The sequence below is a fragment of the Hippocampus guttulatus genome, chromosome 3, assembly GCF_054856545.1.
Source record: "Hippocampus guttulatus isolate MCC_2025c chromosome 3, RoL_Hgut_1.0, whole genome shotgun sequence".
Lineage (NCBI taxonomy): Eukaryota > Metazoa > Chordata > Actinopteri > Syngnathiformes > Syngnathidae > Hippocampus > Hippocampus guttulatus.
The window spans coordinates 26,104,726-26,126,685 of record NC_141263.1 but is presented as its reverse complement, the minus strand read 5'-3'; the positions used below and the strand labels follow the sequence as shown (position 1 = coordinate 26,126,685).

The window sequence follows — 21,960 nt, the reverse complement described above, 5'->3', positions numbered from 1 at the left end:
AAATATTAATACAGCAATAGTGAAAGTATGAACAGGTATAAATACTACTCTATCATTTTTGAAAAAGCAATTTTCGAAGACTGCCTTGCCTACTTTGTGGTGGCCACAATGCAGAAAGCGCTGAATGGCGCTCACACCCGGAGGAACATTTGAGGTGCATGTTCGTGTTTCGTACAGGAACTGTAATCGGTTGCACCGTCCTTCACCATAAGCATACCGGCCGGCTTCTAGGTAAGGTGAAAATAAAATTGTACTGTACAAGGTGGCATGTAAATAGAAAGGTTTTATCAAGCAAAAGTAAATTACTCTTTGAAAATCAACTAATGTCATCTTGAACGGACGATGCTACTCTCAATTAATAAAGCATAGTCGCTCACGATATGAAGCTTTTTTTCCAGCTTTAGGTATTGAATGCATGTCACTCGGTTGTTTTGCTCTGCATGCACTTAGGAAAAAAGGTGTTTACCCGATGTGTAAAATAATGAATATTAACATTTTGTGCTATAGCACCATGTCAGAAATCTGTGTAGCCCCAATTAAGCCCCTCAAGTATTTTATTTGATATTCTAATATACATTTCAAAATTATTTTCTCAGTTCCCGGTATTGGTCTAGCCCCCTTTTACCTTGGTGAGAGACAAAATCCTGGAGGCTTTCCTGTCCCAATGAACATGCATGTTAGATTAACTGAAACAACCTTCAGTGTGAATGCTTATTTGTCTCTTTGTCCCCACAGATTGACTGGTTAACTGGGATAGGCTCATCTGTGACCCAAGTGAGGATTGCACAAGACATTGAAATATGCAGACACAAGTATGCAGTAGACATAAATATTTGTCTTTTATAATTTTATAAAGGATGATTTAATATATATTACAGTATACATATTAACATGTGTCTCAACAATAAGGACATCTAACGCTCTTGTTTTGTTCTATTTGCTCAGTTGAGGAGGAGACCCCTGCGTTATTGACCCATGAGGAAACTGCCCACCAAATTCAAAAGCTGATTCCTGATCTTCATATCTTTGAGAAAGAGAAGATGCCATCCATCGTGAATTTTAAAGTCTGAACGTTCTAAGGGAATTAACTCAACCATGTTCTCAAGATGTGTCACTGCATGCTACGCTCTGAAGCGGAAATGTTGCTGGAAAGCCAATGTTGACATTGATTATTGGTCTTCCAATCCAAGCCGATGGTTTTTGGTAAAAGTAGTCCAGAGGAAAGCTCATACATGGACGAGAGTATCCTCGCCGAGGATAAACCAAAAACTGGTGTATGCACGAGCTCCAGCATTTGGAGACAAAGTAGCCCTGATAGACAGTAGTGGAAGCCACAGCTACAAGCAACTGTATGCTAGCAGCTTGGGCCTTGCGGGAAGAATCAACGCCACACTACACTCTGACTTAGGACGGCGAGAAGGTAAACCAATCTCCTTCCTGTGTGCAAATGATGCTTCCTATACGGTGGCCCAGTGGGCTATTTGGATGAGTGGTGGGACAGCGATTCCATTGTACAGGAAACACCCAGCCTCAGAACTAGAGTACATCATCAAAGACTCCCATAGCGCACTGCTGGTGGCGGGGCACCACTATGCGGAAATCCTGGAGCCCTTGGCACAGAAACTGGGTCTGCCCTGTCTAACTCTTCCCCCCACTTCCATACTCGGCACTTTAAACAATAGTAACAGCCAAGACATGGAGGAGGCCAGCACGGACTGGAAACGGCAACCAGCCATGATCATCTACACCAGTGGTACGACCGGGAGGCCCAAGGGTGTTCTTCATACTCACAGCAGCATCCAAGCCATGGTAAATAATTTCTTGTTGTCACTTTCAGTATTCTAATTTATGTTTGTCCTTGGTATTAAATGGCGGCATCTAACTCATTTACTGTAGTAAATCTTTTCCATCACGGACGGCCGCTGCATTTGATTCTTGCTCTTTGCTTCAAATGGTCATCCGATGCTGATGCCATTTCCAAAATGGCTGCCCTTTCTGGTAATTCAATGCCCTTTCTGCATAACTCATCCATCTCACAGTTCAGAGGTTGTCGGTTCTAATCCGAGCTTCAGCCTTTCTGCGTGGCGTTTGGATGTTCTCTCCATGACTGCGTGGGTCCAACATTCCAAAAACATGCACGGTAGCTTAAATGAAGACGTGTGTCGGCGCGAATGTGAGTGTAGATGCCCGTTTGTCCTGCGGTTGGCTGGCAACCAGTTCGGGGTGTACGCCGCCTCTCACCCGAGTTCAGCTGGGGCAATGGATAAGTGGGTTATTGGATAATTTCTCACGCACACCGGTGGGGAATCACTGCCGTATTGAATCACTGCAGATCATTCTCTCAATCAAGACAATGAAAATCTCATCACGTCCTGATGTCTCATGTCCATATTCATATGACGAGCAAAAATAAAAGTGTGCAGCGCCACTATTTGAAGCCATTGGGCTTTTCAGAAGATAATTAACTAGTGACTATTTTTATGCAAGTATTTAAGAAAAAAATTGATAGCCCTCAAATAGTCATTTTGAATTTTGAGCCTTTCTACAGGATGTGTCAGGCAGGAAGGAGAGTTCCACTTCATTACGCCATTAATTCAAAACATGTTTTTAAATTCAAGAACTGTGTAGACATCTTCACATCACCTCCAACACACACACACACACACACACACACACACACACACACACACACACACACACACACACACACACACACACTCGCTCTTTGATTAGCATAATTCCTCTTTTGTTCCAGTCTAGCTTTCTTAATTAGCTCTAATTTATGCCATTAAAGATCTCACAAAGATTTGGCTGTATACATTTTCAAGTCAAATTGACCCACTTGTCCATTAGTGTGGAAAATCAAATCATTCCGAATGATGTCATTTGTCTCCGCTCGATCTGTGATGAGTTTTTTTTTCCCCTTGGAACGCAACAAATTCAAGCTATCAAAGTTCATGGAAAAGTTCATGTTTTAAATTAAGGATAATATCGTTTTTTGGTTTTTTTGTGATGCAGCCGAATATATCTGAGCAAATGAAAGAAAAGGGCTTCACTTACGAGATCTTATGGGAAGTAAAACGGGTTCCTCGTAAAAACAATTGCACACTTTCGACAAAATTTCAGACTGGGCAATTTGTGTCCCTTCCCACAGAACGAAATTGGTGAGGTCTGACGTCGGATGAGTGAATCACGTGACATTTACATACTGATTGCCTAATTAATTGATGGAGTGGTGCAGTAAGTGTTGGGGCGGGACAACTTTGACTTTTCCATATCAATACATGTCTTCCATTTTCTGTTGAAGCACTCACAGACTCACCTTCGCTACAGTAAAGTGTTTGCTAATTTCCAAACCGTATTTGTCGGGGTGCGCATTCACCGTTTTTTTTTCTTTTCTTTTTTTTTTTTTTGGTTTTCGCGACACTGAGCAATGAACAGCATTTGCCAATTTGGCAGAGTTGCTCGTTCGCCACCACTGGAGAATGCCCAACACGACAAAACAATGATTCACCATTTAATCCGAACAACATCGACCTGATTATATTAACGGCAGGCGGTATTATTTCTCTGCCCCCCTCGTGTCATGCTAATCATGCTAATTGTGTTTATCAGCCGCGTCAGGATTCAAAACAAGGATGAACAGCATGTTTTGATGCCGCTGTTATGTATGATCTATTCCATCTGGAAGGAAGTCTGCCATTTAACCAGTCATCCTCATTGTGGGCCTTCTCAGGTCCAATGTCTGGTCTCCGAGTGGGCGTGGTCCCAAGATGACGTCATACTCCACACGCTGCCGCTCCACCATGTCCACGGCATCGTCAACAAGCTGCTCTGTCCTCTCTGGGTTGGCGCCACTTGCGTCATGCTGCCTGAATTCCATCCTCAAAAGGTTGAGACTGCGCTTGCTTACTCACGACTTTGTTTTTTTTTTTTTTTTTCAGGGGTGGCAAAAGTAGTCACAGATACTAGCCAAAAACAAAAACAACAAACAAAAGACTGTCAAAAGCAGGAGTACTGATTGAACTTCTTTGCTTAAGTAATAATACAAAAGTATTTGTACTTTGTTAGTTACCACCGCTGTTGTCTCGGTATTCTCACCAGGCTTGAGTGCTTCAACTCTCACCACATACTTTCCTTTTTTTTTTTTAGGTTTATGTGGTTATCAGTGTCTCTCGTTCTCCGTTGGACTTTTCTTCCTCTCCTCTCTTCATCTCCTCTTCCACTCTTCTCTGTCAGTCCCCTCCTCTCATCCCTCTCTCGCTGTCCGACTAAGTGTTTTGGGCCCGGTGATTAATTGCCCTGTGTGGCTTTTGTATCTGACCAATGGCGACTCACGGTAAGAGCTTAAGCAGCGGATCAATCGATGAGCTGACATTGAAGAATGATGCCGCTCGTTTGGCCCTGAGATGGGGGGGGGGGTGTCTTTGGGAATACAAAAGGAGTGACGATTGGACTGTTTTCCAACATATAGTGCTCGACGTTTCAGAGGACCTCAAGAGCTTTTAATGGCTGTGAGCATAGATGGGAGGCGAAGACCCATGAAGGACACTTGGATCTGTCAGAAAGCCATTGCGACACTGTCGTCGCCATCAGTATTCGACTGTTATCCCTGACCTTGTGAAGCGGACCACAAAGCCCATTCCCGGGGAAAGAAAAAAAGAAAAAAGGCGTCATTGTCCTTCTCCTCAAGTTGGAGTTGCTTGATGAAATGCTCAAGAGTCGCTTTGTTTTATCCCTCAAGTTCTCTGAAGGGTAAACCAGGCGGTACTTTTTCAAAGATACTCGCACAGTCCCCGAGAGGTACAAAATGTTCCTGCCGTCGACACCGCGCTGCAGAGAGGGCAGACTGTTTTTAACTGAATGTCTTGCTCCAAATCGCCTATTAGGAATATTGCTGTTACGTCTCTGGCTCTTTTCGGGATATTTCCGAGCAGAAAGTGATTTACTGACGCGTTGACATTTTAACAGTTTTAACGCAACACGATTACCAAATGGGAGGAATAACGAGAATATGGCCGCAGTCATTGAGTGCTTCCATTATCACCAAATCTACTGGCTGCTTAATTTAATCTTCATAATCAATTTATAGATGGAGCCGTAAAATGTTAGAAAAGTGTCCATCATCATTTCAGACCAATCCAAGGTTAATTTTGTCAAAACTCTTTTTGGTGGAAAGCCAAATTTGATTTGTTCTGAATACGTTTAAAGCAACGGCGGCATGCTAGCACGTCCGCCTCGCAGTACAGAGGTGCGGGGTTCGATTCCGGGTCCGGGCCTTCCTGTGTGGAATTGGCGAGTTCTCCCCGCGCCTGCGTGGGTTTTCTCCGGGTACTCTGGTTTCCTCCCACATTCCCCAAAACATACATGACAAGTTCATGGAACACTCCATCTTGTCCCTAGGTGTGATTGTGAGCGAGACTGGTCATTCGTCTTTGTGTGCCCTGCGATTGGCTGGCGACCAGTTCAGGGTGTACCCCCGCCTACTGCCCGAAGACGGCTGGGATAGGCTCCAGCACCCGCTGCGATCCTCATGAGGAGAAACGAATTAGAATAGATGGATGGATGGATGGATGGATAGACATTCAAAGCAAAGCAAATGAGTCTTATCTGTTTGTCTGTCTTGACAGTCATGCCGGGTTCTACCGGGATTTGACATAATTTAATATGCTTGACGCATACGCAGATTGGTTTTATGGCCATACGCGGTAAATTGAATAGAGGATATTTGACTGTAAAACGACTATATTTGGTCCCAGTGGAAACAGACTCAAATATCCACTTGGCAAACATGTGAGCCAGCGTCCACTGTCAGCTTTCGATGCATCTGGGATGCTTACGGAGTCATTTTATGCGAAAAGCCGGCATTTGTATTTCATTCCTACCTTGAGCGCCCTGTCCCCGGCAACTCAGCGAGGTGCTCAGCATGCAACCCGTGCATTTCGCTTCCCGCTGCATCCTTGTCCCTGAGGTGGAGGCCAGTTCTTTGACGGACATAAATTGCCTTCCTCTCCCGTTCCGAGTGGACTTGGCGGAAGCGCTCGACTGGACTTGACGGACAGCCGCCCGCAGTGGTCAAGTCAGAGCCGGTTAATAATTCGCCAGTCACTGTCTACCGGAAGCATGCACGCCCTCCTGTTTAGAGGAACTTGTAATATGACCGTATTGGAAAAGAAAGCAAATGTGAGAGATGATTAAAAATATAGAGGGGCTGATTGGTGTTGTGATCAAGTCTCAATTGTGTCATCTTCACTTTATGATTTGTGAGAATTTGGGTACAACACACATATCAAATTTACCTTTTTTTTTTTTCTTCTTTTTTTGGTGATTGTAGCCTGCAACGCTGTGGGTGGATCGTAGTGCGCTCTGTTTTACGACCGCAGGAATGAGCTTTTGACTGCATTTTCATCCGCATGTACCTTTGCTCCTATTTGATCGCACGGCTTTCGCCACCTTTAAGTCCAGTGAGTGAAAAACGGCTCGGTGAAATTGGACAGCTCGGTGCAAAGGTGTGATGCTATTGACGCGATGCGCGCGCGTGTGTTTCGGTGAGTGGCCGAGCGGTTTGCAGAGACGGGGGAAGATGAAGGGGGGAGGAGGTACAGAAGAATAAGTGTCGTATTTTGGTCAATTGAAGTCGAATTAATCGAGACGAAGTGAGGATAAGTTGACAGGGAGACGCTTGGGGAGGAGCATTTGTCTCCTCGGCAGAGGTAGAGGAGACGGACTTAAAGAAGATGCCGCTCACCTGCCGTCTTGTCGGCTCTGATGCGAGCTAAAAGGAGCCAGGTGGATCCTTTCCATTGTTTTGTCCTTGCTGAGTGCGATTTGAACAACATTTGTAGACTCTTTTACCCCAGCCCCCCCCCCCGTTTCCTATCACGAATGCGTGTTTGCAGAAAAGAACAAGGGCATGCATTGCCTCTCCTATGAAGCCGAAAAGCAACATTTGTCAAAAGGGAGCCGCGTCGGAAAGGCCCTGCGACTGGCCAGCGTGTCAGTTGTGCCCCGCAGCAGTCCGCTGTTTTCCTCTCTGTGACCTTTTCAAACGCCGCATTTCCCTTTTTTTCCCGCCTTGACAGCTTCAGTCTGAGGTCGCTTTCCTCCGCCGCAGCCTCCCATTTGCATCAAATAAACGACACAAAAAGGCATTTTTATATTTAATGGCATGCAAATGTGGATGTAACCGTTTATACAGTATTTGTATTGGTCCTGTCCATCAGGGTCCTTATCGCCGCCATCCTTCTGCCCTCTTCAGGCAGAAGCCGAGCTCATCTGCCCCTCCCCCACCCCTACCCCCTCCCTTTCTTCCCAGGTATGGGAGATGCTGCTGAGCTCCAAAGCTCCTCGGGTGACTGTTTTTATGGCCGTGCCAACCATCTACTCCAAACTAATCCAGTATTATGACCAGCACTTTACTCAGCCTCATGTCAAGGACTTTGTCAAAGCGGTGTGCAAAGAGAGAATCAGGTAATGGACTTTGACATCGACAACAGTGCATATGGAATTGGGTAGTTTGCAGTTGACCCTGCTGTACAGTGAAATCAGCGAACCAAAACACTGTCATGAGGATACAATGCACTTCAACAGAGCATTATCTTTTTTTTTGTTTGTTTTTAAATAGAGGATGTACCTAAAGCTGTGGCTTGTGAGCTCTGGTTTTAAGGGACAATATATTTAGTCTGATTTCATGTTTTAATTCCATGCTTTGAAGATCACTCACATCTAAATATCGGGTGAGTGTGACAGTTTGAAACGCTGCCTGTCTCGCTTCAGGCTGATGGTTTCCGGCTCCGCCGCTCTCCCGCTGCCCACTCTGCAGCGCTGGGAGGACATCACGGGGCACGCGTTGCTGGAACGCTACGGCATGACCGAGATCGGGATGGCGCTCTCCAACCCTCTGAAAGGCCCCCGCATTCCAGGTCAGGCCTTTAGACTGACTTTTTTTTCCACTCACAATTCTTTTTTTTTTCTTTTTTTTTTTTTTGCAATCACAATCCCACAAAAGTGTACTCAAAAGTATTGGTGCTTAAAAGTGTGCCGTGTCAAGAGTGTTGGTTCGGACTTTTGAAATAGCGAGCCATCGCTTAACTTTAAAGAAGCCGTCTGTTGTTGCCTATCATCTTTTTATCCACAGCTAAGTCCCCTCTATACCTCATAAGAAATATTTGGTCCAAAGGTAGAGACGCGAGACTCTAATACCACCCCCACCCTTGAAAGGCTGGTTGCAATGGTGTGCCATTGAGAATTAGGTTGCCTGGGCACCCAAATTGGTGTCAATCGAGTTGTCCAAAACAACAAACAGAAGGTTCACATAAACAAACAAACAAAAAACCCCCAATAATAATAATAAAAATTTTGACTGGTACGCTATATCGAAAAAAATGTTGGCAGGCTCTTTTCCTTTCATTGTGGTCAAGGTAAATATTTTTTCTTCGGGAATATGTGTGGGGAGTATCGTTTTCGATTCTCGGCAATTCCACGGAATAAAGGCAGGATATTGCATATATATAAGGATGTTGCACGGTCTTATTCATAATGGGTACATGAACTGCTGTCATTTTGGCGCTTATACTCTGCAGCAAGTCGAAGTGGAGAAGTGGAACCCTTCACACGTTGTCACTCCTTATCTTAAGTCAACAGTCTCAAACTTGGGCCTTAAACTGGACAGTGATTTCAAACTCGATCGGCAAATTGGTGCCGTTGTTAAATCCAGCTTCTTTCACCTTAGACAGCTGGCCAAAATAAAACCTCTCCTCTCACATGAACACTTTGAGATGGTAATTCATGCCTTTGTCACATCCCGGCTCGATTACTGCAATGCCCTTTACTTTGGAGTCAGCCAGTCCTCCATTAAGCGCCTTCAGCTGGTCCAGAATGCCGCCGCTCGCCTCTTGACTGGTACTCGTAAGAGGGAGCACATAACTCCTACTCTGGCATCCCTTCACTGGCTCCCCATTCATTTTAGAGTTATTTTCAAGATCCTCTTATTTGTTTTCAAATCTCTGAATAATCTCGCGCCACCTTACCTCTCTGAGCTCATCCGCCCCTACACACCTGCCCGGCGCCTCAGGTCTGTGGACCAGACTTTATTAGAAGTACCAAGAACTAAACTGAGGCTCAGAGGGGATCGAGCCTTTTCTGTTGCTGGTCCCTCTCTCTGGAATGACCTCCCACTAAACATTCGGCAAGCCTCCTCGCTGCCCATCTTCAAAACCCTCCTCAAAACTCACTTGTATTCTTTGGCATTCGACTCAGCATGACTTAGATTTGTTCTTGGTTTTACTGTTTGGTGCTTTCTACCGCCTTTATTACCGATTTGTCTTACTGTTTATTGTGCATGTTAAATTGCTCCATGTACAGCACTTTGTATGCAGCGATGGCTGTTTGAAAGTGCTCTATAAATACTGTTGACTTGACTTGACTTGACTTGACAATACAAGCAAAGTCTTGAAATGAGGTCAGATCAGAAATTCCCCTCCGTCCCCACCACAATCCCCTCTCCTTTCTCTTCTTCTTCAACATCTCTTTCTCTCCTGCCTCCACCTTGTCCTCTCCTTTTTCATCCCGCCGTTCCCTGGCCACCTTTCCCGCTGACAGGTAAACCTAATTAGCCATGCAGGTTGTCTGGTGTCTTTATGGAGGGGGGGGGGGGGGTTGTTTGTCGGTTGTGCGTTGTTTGGCATCCACCGAACAGTGTTTGATTCCTCTCAGGTGATTATTAGGAGGAGTTTTAAGAGACGTGCGCTTTGCTCTCGATGTTTCGGCGGTTGATGCTGCACAGTCACAGAAGCGTACACGGGTGTGCGTCTAAACAGGCATGGATTGGTGCATGTTGGAGTGGGGCTGTTACTTTTTTGTCTCAAAGTACAAAGTAGGTTAAAGTAGATCAATAGCAACCTGAATAAGCGGGGGGGGGGGCTTTCTCTGTGGTTGTATATTTTCACACAGCCTTTCCTTTTCTTTTTGTCCCCTGAAAACAAAACAGACACATTTTATTGACAGAAGGTTGTTTTTTTTTTTTAAATACATTTTCCTGAATGTGGGGCATTTATCCGTCTGGCCTATTTTTGTTGCGTGTCTTACAGTTTTAGAGCATTCTAGATCAACAGCAGTACATGATTCTAGGTCATACTGCCCTTGCAGGGATGTAAATAAGGGAGATGCTTTGCATCTCATGAAAATATGGATGCGCCAATGTCTCGCCTGTATATCCCTATTGGTAAATGTTCATCTTGTGGCCACATATTACATTCATCTCTTTCAAAGATGAATGTTTTTGCTTGATCAGAGATAAAGCAGTCATCTGCTTTGTCATACATAGGCATGTTTGTGAAGTGTCCAATAAAGCCTTGCTCCAGTCCCCCACAACCAAAACAACAATTATTGTTTGTGCTGCGTAAAATAATCACTTTGTTCATCTTCTCTAATTGTACCTTTTCTTCACTGCCATTGTGACCAGTGAAGGGCTGTTACTTTCATGCCTCAATTCTAAACACTGATAAAAACTGTTCAAAAGACTTGTTTGAATAAGACCCATGAGGAAGGCAAACGCAAGCAGGCTTTTTTTTTTTGTCTGTTTGTTTGTTTGTACCATCCAAAATCATTGTTGTGTCAAGTCTAACTAGAGCACATTCTGCTCTTTGAAATGAAGTCAGTTCCCTTTACTCATTCAGTGCCAACGCGATTCTTGACGACCTTGTCAATGAAGACCGACAGAAAGAAGCAAGCCAAAAGGAGCAAATGCAAAATTAGAGCCCATGTAAAGTGCGACTGGCATTGTGTGTCAGAGGAAGAACCTGTTGGGGATTTGACTCATTTTTTGTTTTCAGTCTTGCCGGTAAATGCTTGACTGTTGATGTCAAATAAGCCTTGTTGACTGTTGCATAGGTTTATCCCAAGCTCAGCAAACCATTTTGTGATCATTTATGCTCTGTGGATGAAGGTTCATACCATCCCAGAGGAGAGCACGCTTTCTGCTGTGGCCTTCATGATAAACACTCTGATTTTCATTGGAAGTCACCCCACCCCACCCCCTCCCAATTTGCCATGTCCACCACCTTCGGGATTTTGCACGAGACAGATCGCAAATTCATTTGGAGCGTGTTAACATTTTGGATCTCACACGAGAGGTCAATCAGGACCAAAAATAGAATTGCTTCTTCAATTATGTCGAATGAAAAGCTGTTATTTGAAAATATTTTACAACACTTCAATTTAACAACTTCCCTACTACAGTAGGTCGAGTAAAACTCCATAATTGTGATTGCACCTGAGTTTGAGGTGACACGGGCAAACAGAGATGTCCATGACGATGCACTTAATTCCTTGCGTGTGTTTGTGTCTGTGACAGGAGCTGTGGGGTTGCCGCTGCCGGCTGTGGAAGTGCGCATTGTCACCAATAACATAACCAACACCACAATTGTGGAGGGAAACCACAGGGAGAGTCAGGTAGGTAATAACTGCTAGTAAAACCTCAATGATGGCCTATTCCCACTTTGTATTATAGGGACAGTAATATCGGAGTACGAGTACAGACAGCGCTTTCCCTAATTATCATCTTAAAGATAAACTTTACGTCTCTGTTCGGAACAGTGGGCCAAAATGTGTGTATTTTTCTCTCTGTCTCTCGTAGGTACATCCTGGTCTGGACGGGAAGGAAGGGGAGCTGCTGGTTCGAGGTCCATCTGTCTTTAAGGAGTACTGGAACAAACCTCAAGACACCATCGAGTCTTTTACAGACGACGGCTGGTTCAAAACCGGTACCAAACTCTTTGTCTCCTCTCAATCTAACCTCTTCATGCTTTACATGTTTATTCTTGAGCTATGTTGCTAACACATGCGCGCGGACAAGAAAACACGAGTTTCACAAAAAGGAGGGAATATAGATATCGAGTTGGAGGCTGAGGGATCGGAGAAGGGTTGGGGGAGGGGCCGTTCAAACGAGTCAGCTACGACAAGGTGAGGATGACTATTGGACGATAGGAGCCCCGAAAAGAGGCAACGAAGAAGTGATGGAGAGCAAAGCTGGGAGAGCGGGAGTGTGTTTAATTGGCTTTGCAGCCTGGAAGGGCAGAGATCCAGAGCACAGCACGCCGCTGTCACACTCCATTACAGCCACCGGCCACATAATGAGAGCCTGAGCAATCAGCTCCCCACAGACGGTCACTACCTCAAGCCACCCGTGTACGCGCACACACACACACACACACAGATGTATAATATCACAGGTGGAATGGAATTCAGCAAAAAAGCCCTGGGAAAAAAAAAAGTTGACTCACTGGAGAATGTCAGTTAACCAAGAATAACTAAGCAGAGGCAGGTCATTAAAAAAGTGGGAACTTTCTGGCAGGACATACTATGCCGCCCGTTCTGATGTGCACACAAGTCAATCGGCGTTTCCCCACCGTTGCCAAGTTGTGACTGACTTTCGCAGAAGTTCAGAGCGAAGAGAAATGTATAGATTTTGAAACAACCTCTTAAAACATATGTATGGTCGGGGGGATTTTCAAATGGTATTCCGTTCAAGCGCGGTCAAATCGAATGCATTCATCCTGTCATCGAATTTCCTTATTTTCATTTTTTTCCCTTCATACTGCCCATTCAAAAGAATGATTACCCCGCGCACAGAATTACATTTACAGATATATGGACGGGCTGTCCACGCAGCACTTTGAAGATGGTCTACAGATCCAATTTCTTGCTCGTATAATTAAGGGAACGGCATCTGCTATAAATAGCCGGAGCTATAAATATCATTACATTCGTCCTTATCGTTTGTAGTGTGAAGGAGCGCTCCATGAGTGCACCGTAATCTTCATTCGGCACTCACGCCAGATGAAACTTTGCTGCCCCCCCCCCCCCCCCCGAGCCGAGCTAATGTGCATTGTATTAGATAAACCAGTAGAATTGTCACACTCAAAGAAAAGACCTCATTGGCTGCGGAAAAAATGAAAAATCATTGTTTTTGCGCCAAGGTCCCAGCGAGCGAGATGAAGTCTTTGTCGAAAGGCGCTTCATCAAAGATGCTGGAATTTAAGGAGGAGCGTGAGAATTAAAATCAATAACTCCTCAGCTGGCTGGAGGTGTCTCCACTCGTATGAGTGGGCCTGCGGAGCTTGACTGGCATCTCTATAGGGAAGATGCCCCCCCCCCCCCCCCCCCCGAGTGCTTCGCTCAACCATACTTTTTTTCTAAACACCCCTCTTTTGTGCTCTTTGCTCTCGTCGCGAAGCAAAGTCCCCGATGACAGCTCATCTGTTTTCTGTAGACATAGAAGCCAAATGTTGACAGTGGCCGAAAATTCTTGCTGTTTCATCTTGGTTCCACTCTTTGATGCTACGTAGCCAGAGCCAGTCAACTATTTTCCAAATGAAGTTTGATGGAGCAAAGCCACCAAAAAGGCAGCGTTTCCATTGGTGTGGCTTGATTTGGCTCATTTTTGCGGTTTCAATGGTGATGCTCCTGTGAAATTTTGATGGCATAAATGGTACAAGACAAATCAATGAATTTTTCAATGTGTTCCACATAGTTGAAAGTATATAGTTGAAAGAATATTTAAAGGCATTTACAAACAGGACTTCAAGACATTTAAATGCAAGGTAAAGAAATAACAAATGGCTACCTAAAATGACATTTCAAAAAACATACAGTATTTTGGAAAATTTGAGTTTAAAAATACTTTGAAAGACCTTAATCATAAGTGTGAGGGGGTGGGGGGGTGTACAATTTTGAACCTGGAATTAAAAACAAACATCGGGTCCAAAATTGCACACACGGTAGCAAGTAAAATTCAACATAATTGGCCCAAAGTGTCTTGTTTTCTTTTTTGGGGGGGGTGTCATCGTCATGTTTTCGACCTCCAGATTTGTGTGTTTGCCTCTATCAAACAGAAGCATGTAAACGGCCCTTAAGTAGTTTGCTCGATGAGCGTTGCAGATCTGAGACAGACATCAATCCTTAACTTGTGCTTGTTATCAACTTGTGAAGAGGCAGAGAGCAAGCAATCTCATCAGTAGCATTAGCATAAAGCAATTCAAGCTCCTTTAATTGCATTATATTAAACAAATTAGATCAGTCATCCAAGTGCAAAGTGCTGTTTTGTGTGGTATTAATTACCAAAAAAGGAGCTGTGACAAAAGTTAAGGATGATAAATAATGTCAGAGCTGAGATTTCGGCGCCTCGGCTGTCTGTTATTTATCCTCATTAACGCCTCCATCTTGGCTTTGGGGCTTTAATGTCGAACATTAATATTCATGTATGCTAAGTGTTTACAGTCCCCCTGAAAAGAGGCATGACTCGCATTTAGTCTGCGAGTCTTTGAGCAGATAAGGCTCCCCTCTTCGCATTAACGCAAGGCGCTCGGCTCGAACCCGCTGCTATTAGGTTCTGCCGAATATCGCCAGCGACCGTGACTCCGCTTGCGCGACGTCAAAGCGGGATGTCATCCGGCTCACACTTGGCCAGTGTGAACAAGTGCAGCGCTCCTCCCAAATAGCACTTGGAGTGTCGGTTGTTGTGTTTGCATGCGGGTTTCCCTGATGTGGCAATGACTTTGTGTGATCGTCTTGACACAGGCAGGGTAGTCATGGCGACAGCCCAACCCCAGCAGTGTACAATGTTTTGGCGAATGGATTTATATACACACACACACAGACAGACACACACATATATATATATATATATATATATATATATATACACACACACACACCGTATATGACATATATCATAATAAGGCTCCCTGATCCGGTCAAGGCTGCTTGTTTTCGATTTCAAGTCAATCCTAAATGAAGATTATTTTCGTGTCTAACCACTACAGCCGAGGCGCGATGAAGTCAGAAACTGTTCTCAAGCCTTTTGTTCAAGTTTTGGCTTCAGGTTGGCATGAAAAGGCAACACCTGCAGCCATCTGTGCTTTTGTCGCTACAACGTGACCTTTCCGAGTTGTTCTACTGCCGTGTGACCAAGCCCGGTACGAAATATTCATCCCTGAAGCTCGTGGTTCTACATTTTACTGTGCCTGGGAGCTGCAGCCAGATAAGACAAATACTATTACGATGGCGATTGGGTGAAGGTCCGGTTCCGCTATTTTTCAGTGAACACCGCCGAGTTTTCTCTGTGTGATGATACACCCGCGTTTTGCCCTTACCTGCGTGACGCACATCTCTCATTTCCAAGCTGTTGCTGGAATGAAGTTTCTTGGAGTAAAGTGCAACTTTGGATGCCCTCCATTTTCCGTTGAAAGTCTTGATCTGTTTTTATTTCTTTTTCTTCCTCTCCGCTGTTTGCCTTCACTTCCTTTAATGCCTCTGAATGAGATGAAAGCCCAGTGCAATTAGGCTTCTTATCGTTTTAATTAAGAAAGCCATTCGGCCATATCTTCGTCTGACGCCACGGCACATAATGGTGGAGAGGCTCTGATGCCTGAAGTTGTGTGTGCATGCGTGTGCGGCTGTTTGTTCATGTCCGCGCGTGGGTGTGTGTTTACTGCCCGAATAGATAGTGTATGCTCTTGTTTGTGTGGCCCAGTAACACAGTTACCAACATTCCAGTCTTGCTTGCTTTTTTCTTTTCCTTTTTTTTGTTAATTCTTTTTATCAGCCTGTGTTCTCCAATCATAATTCCCACTTGTGCCACTCTCTGAACGTGCTCTTCTATTAAGCCCCCCCCCCCCCACCCCCCACCCGAACACACACACATTGAGACACAAGGTCAGAGAGTCCCGGTGAAGTACTTCAAACTCAACACGAGTACTGTATGTTATGAGTGTTAGTTTTTGCAATTACCCACAAGCATTTTTCACTTTCCGCAGAGGGTGAAGGTCACGGAATCTATCGGCCTCAGCTTGCAAACAAAGAGGCCTTGGAAAATGTGAGAAAAGTAAATGCGACTGCCTATAAAGTCGCACGCCTGCAGTCGGAGGAGATAGCTGCGAGCTACTTATTAGCCGCTGCTATCGGTGTTTTTATTTCCTCGCTCATCTGAAAACATAAGGAAGCAAAAAAGAAGGAAAAAGTGAAACAACCGCTTTACTGCCGTTAACACCCACGTGCCACATCAACCCCCCCGGCTTAACCCCCGTCTTCCCACCCCTCCCCGGTTACCCTGGCCTATCAGTGCAGAGCAGTGGTCTGTGAAGAAATTCCCGATATCTAAATTTACACTCTGTATCAATCTTGTTTAATAGACTGGAAAGCTTATAGGCGCCGCGGCAAGCCGGCAGAGAGAGCGGCGGTGATAAATTGGCGGCGTGCCGGCGACAGCCGCCCGTGATGTATAATGAAATATTTATGATTTATCCCGGCTAATAAACTGAAATGAAGTGCGTGATGTATGGGAGCAGATGGGCCCGCTATTGATGCCGAGGCGGAGAGGCAAGTGGGAAGACGGAGACGGCAAGATAGGTGCAGAGAAGGAAACAGATGATGCGATGAGAGATGCTTCGGAGAGGTCGAAGCAAAAGGATGAATGATGGAGGCTGGAAAAAAAAGGTGGTGCATTTGTTCGGAGCAGGAGAGGCTGATAAAAGGCGAGGGGGGGAGAGGGCCGGGGGGGACAACATTAGGTACATCTGTGCAATATCATCCAAGACTCTACAGTCATATATATATATATATATATTTTTTTTTTTTTTTTGACAGTGTCAGAGCAGTATTAATTCAACATTAATCTTGTTTGTTGTTTGACCTGCATCAAAAGGATTTTCTCCCGACTCAATATCTCTTAGTCTGATGCAATGAAGGCAGCACCATATGCCGCTGCAAACTAGAAACCCACGACCAAACGTACAATTGCCCGCGGATCTGACAAAACTCAACGCAACTCGGCTTACCTTGCACAAAATCACCATTGGCTAGTTTGACCAGATCGGTGTGGGGCTTACGATTCACCCCACCGGGGTCCTACGTGAAGCCTTTTTGGGCCATGTTGCTGTTGGAATCGGGACTGGCCCTGAATATTCATGATACCATGCAAAAAGTTACAATAATGAATTCATATTGAGCATCTTTCGACTAAATTATTTAGGCCTTTCAGAAAATACCATTTCTCTGTTTTTACGTTTTTTGTTTGTTTTTTTTGCTTTATTTGACATTTTCTGTCCTTTATATCTTGTTCAAACCATTCCTTATGAACGGCTTTAACCTGATGCACAAAAAAATTAATAAATCAATCATGATCGATCTATTTAAGTGGATAAAATGAAAATATTAAATATTTTTAAAAATATTTTCCATTTTAAAAAATATGTCATATTTTGCATTTTATCCAGCAAGCAAAAAGATATTGATTTATTCAGTTATGAAATTTGTGTCTGTGAACTTGTAATGGCAGAGTCATGTACTAGCACCAGGCCACTGAGCTGCTGTTACTGTCGAACCCTGCCCACTGTACAGATCAGCTCGCACATTTTCCGAGATGGACAAATCAAAATCCACTTGGTTTATTTTGATAGTTTATGGGTGGCCGGGCTTCTCTCCAGAGACCCAACTTTTGTGTTCTTTCAGGTTGAGAACCCGTGATGCAGTTAATTGAATCATCTATTACTAATTGATTATAAAATTATTTTTGAGAAGTGATTACTCGTTTAGATACTTTGTTTAATTTTACATTGTTCAAATCCAGCCTCTAAAGAGTCAACATGGTCAGATTTCTGTCATCTTCCGTGAAAGCAGACTGATGAGCTTTGCGTTTTTAAATTATTTTTCATAATAAGACTTGGGCAGTGTTTGTGTTGCCTTCCATTGTTCTCACATTGATAGCAAGTTTTTGCTAAAGAGAGAATATTGCCGCCGGGTGCTGCAGGGGAACATGCGTGGTGTATTTTTCTGACCTCTCAGTCCACCACCTCGACTCAATGGTTCCTTGCGTCACCACACTGCCCCACCACTACCCCGCCCCTCCTTCCCAGCCCCAGCTGTGGCTGCCCCACCTGTAATAAGCCTAAGGAACATTTTCTGGTACTGACCCATTTTTTCTGCTCGCCGTCCCCTTGCCCAGCTGAGCCCTTCCAAAGCGTACGCTTCGTCCCCACACTTGGCCCCCCATGCATTTGTTGTGTGTGTGTGTGTGTGTGTGTGTGTGTGTGTGAGTGTGTGTGTGAGTGAGTGTGCGTGTGTGTGCGCAGCCCTCTGAATTGCTCTTGAAGACATCCATGCAAAGACTGAATTGAAATGACCGTTAAGGCTTGCTTTATATTTTAAATGATGATACCTTACATGTGGTTGGCACGTTTGGCTGGCAGTCAAAAGTCGAAGTCAAGTCATTTTAGCCAAAGTTCATCTACCGCTCTCCATTTTAAGCTTACCATGAGACTATTTTTTTTTATTTCATTGGCTCGGTCGCTGTATCACAGTGGTCATAAATCATTCTGCATTGATTTGCGACGACTCTGTGGAATCGAAATGATTGCAAACAAGACTGACGTCTGTTAATTTCAACATGTCCGAGTAATCGAGTAATCTTGATTACTTGTACTTTGCTGGTCTGAGTAAAAGCACGTAACATTCAAAGTTTCTGTTTTGACTGTTTTACTTGTTTTGGACCATGAAAAACGTATTTTAATATCTTTTCCATTTTGTGACTTGAACTCACACGAACGTTCATTTTATTCGACGTACAGGAGACACAGCGGTATTTAAAGATGGCGTCTACTGGATTATGGGCCGCACCAAAGTTGACATCATCAAGAGCGGCGGCTATAAGATAAGCGCCCTCGAAGTGGAGCGCCACCTGCTGGCCCATCCAGACATTTTAGGTAAAAATTGCCGCAATGTGCCCTCCGTTTGTATTCAAAATATGTGGGCGGCAAGATCAGGTGAAGGTCAGAAACACGGGTAAACAACAACATTGTTGAAAATGAAATAAACACAGAAAGGAGTGGAATGTCAACTCAATGTTTTTTTTGCTTGTCGTGTGGCATCACCGTACAGACGTGGCGGTAATCGGCGCACCAGATGATACATGGGGACAAAAGGTCACGGCGGTGGTCCAGCTGAAGGAAGGTCGGAGTCTGACCTTAACGGATTTGAAGACGTGGGCAAGGTATTATTGCTTTGGTGTGTGTGCTTGTGGTCCACCGTCATGTACGTGTTCCTGTGTGTGTGTGTGTATGTGTGTGTGTGTGTGTGTGTGTGTGTGTGTGTGCGCGCGAGTACTATTTGTGGTGGAGCATTACAGTAGTGTGTAGAGATATTAGGCAGATCTGACAGTCAGGATTGGATCGGCAGATATTTTGCATTTTATGTAAACGCATTGATCGTTTGACAAGATAAGATAAGAAAACCTTGATTTGTCTCACAATGGAGACATTCCCAACAAAAGAACAAAAAGCTTATAAATAAATATAAAATATAAATAGAAGCATATTAAAAATGGGTGATTGGGTCCAGGTTTTCAGGTCCGTCTATTCAATAGTCATGTCAGGATTGCTGAGAAATTCACAAAAAAGTTTGTGATGTCATCATTTGCCGATTGATCGATGACATCATAAATCAGATCCGCAACAAAAAGAAATTCGAGATGACACAATCCTCACTGCACGGACATTGTGCTGCCATCATTAATGATCCAAGGTTTCTCAGCATATACGGTTGGAATTTTTTTTTTTAATGCAATTAAATTTTTAGAGTTACATTTTTTTCCCCTCATGCATTTCAATGGATTTCAATTCTACCCAAAATTTGGCTATTTGTGAGTCGCTGCCGCGGTCGGCTGTCGAGTAAATAAAAACTTGTTTTGTTTTTTTTTAAATTGGATAGATTGGTCCATCTTCTCATCTGAGCGATTATCTTTTTAAAATTTTTCTTTTTAACTCAGTGATCGGCTCTTAAATCCTGATCATGTAAAGCCTAGTAGCGAAAGAGTTAATCCAGAACTATGTCCCTGATTGCCCCCCCCCCCTTGTATGCGAGTGCGCGTTTTGATCTTGCGTGTGTGTGTGTATGTGTGTGTGTGTGTGTGTGTGTGTGTGTGTGTGTGTCATTGCTGTGAGGTACATATGGTTGTGTGTCCGGCACTACTGTGGAACGGTCCAACTCGCTGGAAAACTGCTACTGCTCTGACCCATCAGGATAAAATGCACACACACACACACACACCCACACACACTGCAGCCAGGGGTGCAGCCAGCGGATGGGCAGGACCAGCGCACTCGCCGCCAGCTAGTGAGTTCACGCTAGCAGGGAAGACGAAGTAGATAAAATGAGGCAAACAAGTAGATGGATGCTCACTCTTCAGTGCCCCGGCTGCAGCTGTCAGTCTCCATTTCCATCACGCGTGCCCGGCCGGGCTTCACCTCGCACCCGCTCACGCACACGCACACGCACGCTGCCCCGAAGAAGTTGGCGACACAAGCGAGCACCGTTCCAAATGTGTAGGCATGTACTCGGCGACACTTTGCTCCGACGTGCTGAGAGCGCCGAGTGAGTCATTCCGTGCACTCGCAGCGCAACACAACAACTCACACAAAAGTAGGTTAAGAGATAATTAAAAAAAAAAAAAGCTCTCGGCTGCAACTTGACTTGATGTAACAACCGTGCACTGCGTATTGGGGGGTGGGGGGGGATCAAAAACTTTTAATTAGAGCCTGCTGTTTTGCCTTTTATTTATGTTTGTTTTGTTTTATAATCTCTCACCGATTATATTGTTTTTGTTGGGAGGGGATTGTCTGTGTCTGGAAGGTAAATTTGTGTTATTAGCGAGGAGTGCTACAGCGAGGGATGAAGGACGTCGCTTATCGCGACTACTCCGCCGCGGGCCTCGCCTTTGTTGTGCAATTGTTTTCGACTCTGTTGTCGCACGTGCGCGCGCACGATTACCGACGCGAGTGTGCGTTGGCCGCCTTGTGTGTTTGGGTGTCACGTATCTCGTCTCCGCAGCGAGCAGTAAAGCCGGTCCTCACGTGCATTAACGTCCGCGCGTATCGCTTCGCAGAGAGCGCGTGGCGCCGTACAACGTCCCCGCCGGCCTGCTTCTGGTGGACGAGATACCGAGGAACCAAATGGGCAAGGTCAACAAGAAGGACCTCCTGAGACACTTCTTCCCATGAAGGCGTCGCAATGAACTGTTGGCCGCCGTTTCCTTCTCCTGCGCGGGAACAAGGTTTGTCCATCTTGTTCATTTTTCTGCCCTCATCCAACACAGTGATGCATTCATGATGAAACGGAAATCGCGCTCGATCATGCCAAGCACAAATATACGTTGAAGATTTTGGGTGAAGCCTGCAACTCTGAAACAAAGATGTTTAAAAAGTTTTTTTTTTTTTTGAAAGCTGTGATGCAATACCTGCCTCTGAGGAAATTGAAATGTCTTCTTTTTCACGTCCGACTACGGTCGAACAATTTCGGAATCTAATCAAATTGCACCCCCCCCCCCCCCACACCCTCTGCAAAATTGCAATTGTGCTTTAATCCATTTTTTAAATCATTCAATACGACAATTCACAGAATTCAAGCGTGGCGCAAACATGAGTCTCCAAATGGGAAGTGAAAGTACAAGAATGCAAAAAAGACAATTGCGGCTTTCTCATGTCAACTTTTCATGTTTCGTGGAACGATATTTAAACGTGGACGACATTTATGAAGCACTGCGTGTATCAAGACAAATATATCAATAAATAAAGACAATATTCATATATGGGCGGCCCGGTGGTCCAGTGGTTCACACTCGTCGACCTCACAGTGCAGATGTTCCGGGTTCAATTCCAGCTCCGGCCTCCCTGTGTGGAGTTTGCATGTTCGTTTCTGTGTGCCCTGCGATTGACTGTCAACCGGTTCAGGGTGTCCCCCCGCCTATTGCTCGAAGACAGCTGGGACAGGCTCCGGCACCCCCCGCGACCTCTGTCAGGATAAACGGATCGGAAAATGAATGAATGAATTACCCGACCAAAACTGCAGCCTTTGCCATTTGAAAATTGCATTTTCCGACAAAATTTCCCGTTTCTGGTTTCGTTCGAGCTC

The 21,960-nt window shown here is 44.7% G+C and overlaps 1 protein-coding gene across 1 annotated transcript; it reads left to right on the top strand.

The window, feature by feature from the left end:
- The first annotated feature begins 210 nt into the window (after positions 1–210).
- acsf3 (acyl-CoA synthetase family member 3) lies at positions 211–21,637 on the top strand. Its single transcript, XM_086107717.1, has 11 exons — positions 211–231; positions 736–812; positions 946–1,809; positions 3,737–3,892; positions 7,316–7,470; positions 7,777–7,922; positions 11,354–11,451; positions 11,636–11,762; positions 18,624–18,758; positions 18,934–19,045; positions 20,936–21,637. The coding sequence occupies exons 3-11, from the start codon at positions 1,096–1,098 to the stop codon at positions 21,048–21,050; spliced, it is 1,758 nt and encodes a 585-aa protein (XP_085963843.1). The 5' UTR covers positions 211–231; positions 736–812; positions 946–1,095; the 3' UTR covers positions 21,051–21,637.
- Positions 21,638–21,960: the final 323 nt, after the last annotated feature.